Source organism: Saccoglossus kowalevskii, chromosome 15 (assembly GCF_978046115.1).
Source record: "Saccoglossus kowalevskii chromosome 15, keSacKowa6.1, whole genome shotgun sequence".
In the NCBI taxonomy this organism is placed as follows: Eukaryota; Metazoa; Hemichordata; class Enteropneusta; family Harrimaniidae; genus Saccoglossus; species Saccoglossus kowalevskii.
In genome coordinates, this window is record NC_140655.1 from 27,987,987 (window position 1) to 27,995,715 (window position 7,729).

General features: G+C 37.3%; 1 protein-coding gene across 1 annotated transcript in view; it reads left to right on the forward strand.

The window, feature by feature from the left end:
• The window catches only part of LOC100368061 (coiled-coil domain-containing protein 150-like), a 46,513-nt gene extending 40,068 nt beyond the window's left edge, over positions 1-6,445 (forward strand). Inside the window, exons 22-24 of the mRNA XM_085490666.1 lie at positions 2,164-2,352; positions 3,013-3,156; positions 5,054-6,445. Coding sequence (XP_085346792.1) covers positions 2,164-2,352; positions 3,013-3,156; positions 5,054-5,125 — 405 coding nt within the window. The 3' untranslated portion in view covers positions 5,126-6,445. The remainder of the gene's footprint in view (positions 1-2,163; positions 2,353-3,012; positions 3,157-5,053) is intronic.
• Positions 6,446-7,729: the final 1,284 nt, after the last annotated feature.

Below are 7,729 nucleotides of genomic sequence, written 5' to 3' on the forward strand. Positions count from 1 at the left end.
ACGGGATGACTTTCGTCGACAGCGGTCGTCGCTGAGCTGCAAGCTACAACCTCTTTTGTGATATTGCTTGCTGGTCGTGGATTGAATGAGTCTTGGTTACCGGTTAAAATGTTGCTCATTTGGCGCTAATAATCTTTATTTGGAACTCAGTAACGCTGCAACGTCGCCAGCAGAAACCTCCTGGTATCTTGATGTTCAACAGTTGCGGCTCTATAGTAATCGCTGATTTTACTGTGGGTGGGTCTTTCCAGAGCCCTTCAAGGTTTATATAACTTAATTTCCAGGTGATCAACATACATTAAGTTCTCCCAATCGTAGTATTTTATGTGATGTACACCTGACATGCCAAAAATGTTGCTGAACGAACGAAAATGTGTTCACAAAATAAAAATAGTTCGGTAGCCAATGGAAATATCATGTTCATTTGCATATCGACCGTGAAAATACCGAAAACATTATTGCATGGGTGATATGCAAATTAGTTTGACTCAAAATAAGTGACTGCTTAAAAGTACCATTTCTGTTGTTCAAATTTCATTTCACTCGGCAAGTATATTCATGTACCCAAAGGGGAAAATATCGTACTTCTAAATATTGTTTATTTCCAAAAACGGTACTCATGAAGGGACTACTTTGTTTGCTCTTAGACCTCATTTGCATATGGGTTGTGGAAATACCGATTTTGATTTCAGGGACGAATCAAAATAAACTGCAGTACATATGTAATAAAATACAGTATTTAGGGATATTTTTATGTCTTTTCCAAATTTGGTACCCTTAACAGTGCAGTCCCACTTGTACGCGGTACCATCCCCTCATCAATATACACACAATCAAATGTTGACCTCACACAAGCCAAATTTTCATTTGCTGTTTATATATACCGGGTTTTCAAAAAATTATCATCAAATATTTTTAGGGGGCTTATTTTCATTGAAAAATCCACCTACACCGATTTTCAACGCCGGCAGTTGGACCACCCAAAACAAAGCTAGTGTAAAATTTTATACATTTTTTTCTTGCTGGATTAAAAAGTAGACTGCGCATCTTTTCTCCAAAAAAATCACATTAACAAACCTCGTGCGCCAAATACAATTATTTTGTTTCATTTTATTAGTAAAAGACGTTTCAAATAAAAAACGAACTGCAACTGCATTGCTTAGTAGCAAGTGATCGCGATATCGCAATCCGGTCATGCTGCGTTTTACAACTGTTGATTATTACCTAGTAATGATTATAATAACGTGCAAAAAATAAATTTGTTGAATTGTTATGAAATGCAAATAAATTTCAACTTGCTCCATCGTAAGCGAATGATTCCGATCGCATTTTCAACGCTTGATGCTGTAGAAATGAATATCCGCCATGTTTGCCCTGAGACTGCGTTCTTTGACCTGACAGGTCAAATCGATAATTAACCAATGAAAACGATGGATGATGCCAACGTGTTCAAAATACCATAGCTCATTTAAATATGTTAATGTTATTGAACGCAGCACGGAAGAGTTTTGCCAATGTTGTTGTACGATCTTTTGGCTTGGATTTTGATGGAAAAGCGACATGATTTGTTTTTAAATAAAAAAATTAGTTGTTTTCCAAAGATAAACTGAGCATTTGAAGTATAATTTAACATTGTTTATAGCGATAACAGCTCATTGTCGAAACGAAGCTTACCTATTCGTGCTAGTCGCAATAAACATCAGTACTCTTGAACAGGCGTCAATGACTACAGCGAAACTTTAAGGCATCAGAAAAGATTAAAATAACACCTTAAAAAAACTGCCGAAAAATTGCCCTGGGCGGTTTCTTGGTCCCAATTTTTTTTTTTAATAACCCGAACTGCCGTTTAACGGCCCTGGGCGAATTTACGGCAGAATCCGGTATAACTTCCCATTGCTTGTAACTTGCAACTCCAAATATGAATTTAAGCAGCTTCTTAAATTAAGCTCAATTTGTTAGCATACACTCACTGAGTTAGGGGACTTTGTTTTACCCTAGTAGTCAGTTGCGTTATAAGATAAAACTCCCCAAACAGTAAAACAAAAATTGGGTAGTTTTATCAATAACGTCATCATTTGAACATATTTTATGTTTTTAGCTTTCTCTGAAAGTGATGTGGGAAATCAATTTTAATAATGTTAACACTTTTTGTTGCAACCACAGATTTCTCAAAATCTAGAAGATGCTCATGAGTGGTTTAAAAACAAATTTGAAAACCTGCAAACTGAGTTGAAAAGATCCAAAAAGAGCCAAGCAGCCTTGGAGAGGGCTACCATGGAAACACAGGAACAACTAATGCAGGAAAAGCTGAGAGTGCAAGACACTGCACAAAAAGCAAGAGAGTTGTTAAGAGTAAGTTGTCTTTCATCAGCAACATTTTTCTGTGACGAATTTGTATGGTTAGTGATTTTTAGTTTGCTGCAACCATTCTTGATATGACCAAATGTCCCAGTATGTGTGTATCCAATTACCCTACCCTACCTAAAATTGAATTCCTAATATCAGCAAATCTTGTATGAAAATGAATTTATTATCCATATTTTGAGCATATTTGGAAGTCTATCTTAAACATCATTAAACTCAAAACCATTAAACTTTATTTTACGAGAGTAACATACTAGGTTTGCACTTATCTTCCCTATGGTCGTCTCCCTGTATCTGGAGCAGGTCACCTCCCTGTATCTAGGGCAGGTCACCTCCCTGTATCTAGGGCAGGTCGCCTCCCTGTATCTGGAGCAGATCACCTCCCTGTATCTGGAGCAGGCTATACGTCCCTGTATCTGGAGCAGGTCGCCTCCCTGTACCTGGAGCAGGTCGTCTCCCTGTACCTGAAGCAGGTCACCTCCCTGTACCTGGAGCAGATCACCTCCCTGTATCTGGAGCAGGCTACGTCCCTGCTTTGAGCAGGCCACATCTCAAGCAGGCCGTGTTAATTGTACATAGGTTTACACAAATTGCAAGGACCTTATCTGCAACCTTTTATAACCCAAATGGTTTGTTTTCAAATTGTAGGCAAGTAGAACCCCATCTAAAAAACTTCGGTACATAGAATCGTCCACAATGGAAGACAAGTCAGAATATCATCATATTGCAAATCAGCTACAAGCAGAAAGAGATCGATCAAAATATTTGGAACAAAAAATGGAAAGATTAATGGTATGTACCGTAATTTGACAACTGTATACGCAAACCTTGGGGAATGGTACAGTAGTTAGCGTTTTTGCCTCACGATGTTAGGTTTGGGAGAATGGTTTGCACACATGCACTTGCAATTGCAGCCTCAGCCAAAAAAATCTAGAAGAGACAGCACTGATTTCAATGTCCATAAATGTCGTCTGGCACACAAATATTTTAAAAAAGTAACATTTTTAAGCAAACATTATTAGGGACATCAAACTTTTTGGAAATTGAAGTTTTGCTAACATCCCAGTTGCATCATTTTTTAACACTATTAACCAACCATAGGTCCAATAAGCTAATATGATGGTGCTGCGTTTTGTGCCTGTCTCGGCATCCGGACTTTTGCCCGTAGATGATTTCTCAGAAACTGCCAAACAATATAAGCACCCATATATAAATTTGCTTTGGTCAAAAACGCTTGCTTTGAGTCGACAAATTAACATTATTAGTGAGCTGTTATGCCGCGACTGCACTTATAAATGTGGGGGAAATGCATCAAATTATGTAAAATATTTATTTACTTTTTTGTCTGTGCAACAATCATGACAAACAAGTGCAACATGTACCATATTTACTCTATTAGAAGCGCATCTTTGATAAAAGCATGCATGTATTGTATGCTAAATCATTGTAATATGTCATTTTAGTTGTGTTCACGTTACACGAAGTACGGACTAAGATTTAAGCTGATTTAGGCTTATCTAGCATATTTGCATTTCGGCTAGACCCAATTGCGTCCACGCACAGGGAGGGCCAGTCGTTAGCACGGGCTAAGGGGTGCCATTAGTCGGTGACCTTTGGTAAGCCGCTATTTACAACAAAAATGGATGACACGCGCGAAGTTCTAATTTCGTTCGCAACGTGCACAGGAACGCGAGAGAAGACGGACCCAACTTATTTGGATGCACAGAAACAGTATACAACGGGCGTAACAGAATACAGAGTTTCATTAATGCATGTCGTAGACAGCAAACCAAATTTATTTTGTCTACAATTGGAGCTGCTGTACGCTCTACTACAGCGACCCGATCAGTGTGGAAGCGAGCCCGGAGTAATGACTGGTGGAATAGAGTCGTTATACCATAGACCTTAGATCTATGGTTATCCTCGGGGGCGGACATTCGGGCATTTTCTATCGCCTGGCAACCCTCGTGGTGAAAACAAAGGCCAAAACTCACAGAAAACGGTACTTTGGGATGGTTGTTGAGGGTCCCCTGAACAGTGTAACAAGATTAGCCCTAAGTGTGTAACATATATAAATTTGGTTGTTCAGGATTACTTCAAGGTTGAGTTTGTGTTGTTTTCTCGAATTTTCACCGGCTTGAACGGCGTTCCACAGCAGCGCGCCCAGAGCCCATAGAAATGCATGTACAGTGAAGCGCGTCTTAGCAACATGAAACGCCTTGTGACGTAGCTCAGCCCCCGAGGATACGAACATGGGACAATTTTCACACCCAAAAGTCGCCGCAGAGGGCGCTTAGCCCTGGGCTAAGCGTTCGTGCATACTTCGTTAGCCCGTGCTAAGGGTCTAGACCGCGTCTTAAATTCGGATCAGATTTAACCTGTACTTAGCATTCCTTAGCCCGTGCTAAGCGTTCACACACGTTTTCTTAGCACGGGCTAAGGAATTTGATCTCTTAGCCCTTGCTAAGGAGCTGTGCGTGAACGCAACTATTTTGATTATAGACTAATATCATGTGCTACTCATAGACTAAGAGCAAATATGTAATACAAGAACATGTCTGGCTTCCTGGGATTGTATAAATAATGTGAGCCTGCAAATACAAATATCATGGTTCTTTTTTTTATTCTCAACTCCAAAAATTTGTGTTAACATTCACACATTTATTGCAAATGTTGCTTTGTGTTTCAGAATTCCAGTGGGCAATATATTGAAGATTTATCAACTGAGCTTGGTTATTATCGAAGTCTGTCACCGCTGTAACAATTATCTCCACTAGATTGGTCTTCATCACTATTCACTTATCCCGAAACTTACAATTGTCAAACAGATGCCGAAGATATGTGAAAATGCTCATCGATAATTGGATTTAATCGACCAGTCCTCAGGCCATGTCTTGTTTGTTATGTGGGCCCCATGCCACACATGTATAATACATTATTTGTTTACGTGTGATTCAAGCATATATACTGCATGATGATGGTGACTATTGATTTAACATATGACATTTGCTTTTAGAAAAATATTTAGGCGTAACACACATGGGAAATTATGAAATTTCATAGCAGTGAACAAATTGGGGGTTCTAATTCAGCAAATGTGGCAAACTACAGAACATACAACACATAATGGGTGAATTCAAATCATGTCAAGACCCCTCTCTTAAAGTCAACATTCTCATGTCGGCCAAAACTTTCCAGCAGTGACAATTTACTGTTACACGGTACAGTAATTCTTGTTATATAAATGCTGATATTGGTATTAGTGACCTTATTTGTTCCGTTGGTGTTAAATATACCATATGTAAATATATGTATAATGCTGAATATACAAAATATTTTTAGATTGAAAAAGAATTAATAGAAATATTCAGCGAATGTTTTTTATGTATGATGATTTTATTCAGACATTTTGTTGCACTTTGGAGCATGTTGTTGCCATGCTGTCCTGATTGCCTTTTGGAGCATGCTGCTATGCTATGCTGTGATGTGATGTGATATTTATGTAAATTCACTTGTTAATATTCAAAATCTGCACTGAAAATCAAAAGCATGCAATAATTTTGAATATCACAGTAAGATGACCTCTGGATATCTAGTGAATGTGTTGAGAATTTCTCCTATCCCGTCAAACTAATGAATATCATTAATTCTACAAAATATTTAGTTTAAAGAGTAGTATTTGTCATGACACATCACATTCATATGGGTCCCATGAGACGTATACAACGCATGTCAAATAAATTATTTTTCAAACATTCACGCTAAACCATGAATACCAAATATTATTAGTTGTGATAAATTTTACATACATAATACTGTACATCTAATGGTAATTCTGGGTTTCTTTTTTTATACTTTTATATGTAATTTATTAAAGTAACCTCCAAATTCTCTTCACTGAATGATTTTTAAAATAAAAAATGCAAAGTTTAATATAAATTAAGATCCTGTACAAATTAGAGTAATTTATTTTTATCATTGTAAAGTGGATTTACAAAAATGAACTGTGTGTGCATGTTTGTCTATATTGATTGTATTTTGTTTTGTATAGTAAATAAATCACTTATTTCATCTTTTCAAATTTGTTTCTGAAGTCGTGTAATCCCGGTAATATTTGAATACATCTATTGGGATTGGTGTCACGAAAGGATTTTGAGTTGTATGGAACCTACCATAACATGGCATGTATCATTGTGAGTTGACATTTTTCTTGCGTGAAAAAACTGGGACTAACAAAATAAATTTACTACAGTAAATATGTGCACTAAGAGTGGTGTTGAAAGATGCAAATGTTGCATGGAATTTGGTCTAATCGAATGAAAATTCTGTAAAATTGCATGGAAAGTCCACAAAGTAGTGTATAAGCGTTGCTCGGAATATTGCAAATCTTATGTAAAAAATAATGCGATAAGTAAAACTGTGTAAAGTTGATAATTGAGAAAATTATATATAAATTTACATGGATAGTATGAAAGTAAAAATACTTTGCAAACTTGTTTGTAAATTTTCTTTGAAAGTCTACAAGTGTGCAGTAAAGTTGGCGCTTCGTGCAAAGTCTGTATATGTGCACGGAAAGGCAAAAAAGAATTGTGTGGAAAGTCTAGTTAAATTTATGTGCAATTGTTGCTGGGATTGATGCAAACTTGTGTAGAAAGTTGATATAAAGTTACACAAGCGATAAATATATGTGAACAGTCTACAAAGTTGCATGGAAAGTGGCAACATTTTTATAAAAAAAATCGGTGAAGTCCGGAAAGTTGATAAATTTTTGTGGTGAGTTAGTAAACTTCGATAAACAAAAGTTGCTGGAAGGTCGGTAAAGATGTGGGAAAGTCTAAAGTTATGTGAACTGCTATTTGCAAGGTCTCTACGGGTGTGTAAAAAGTCAGACTGGATGGCATAGACAAATTTCTGTGAATTGACTGTCTTGGGATCTTCCACAGAGAAGTGTGGTGCAAACTGTCAACGAAAACCATGTAAAGTGGGCTGTTCCGTTCATGAGACTGCTAGTCTGCCTGCTCTTTGTGAAGTAGAGCATCAACCGCTGCCTTATGCACTGCAGTATGATGTGGCCGAAGACTTTGCTGGTGGGTGATCCAATTATAAGATAATCAGATAAATTAACAGAAGATATTTTCAGATGAAATTTCACCAATATGTTGAAAATACATCGAACACATAGCAAGATCAAACTAGACCGGGATCCAACTGGTTAATATAATGGATTGGATAAAAACTATTTGTGTTATTGCGCCCACAAGAGTTAGTTTTCGATTGAGAGAATAGACGTTCTGAGTAAAAGCATAATGGCAGGTGGTCAGCCATCGTGAATAACAATGTTCACCTACAACACAATGTCTTGTTA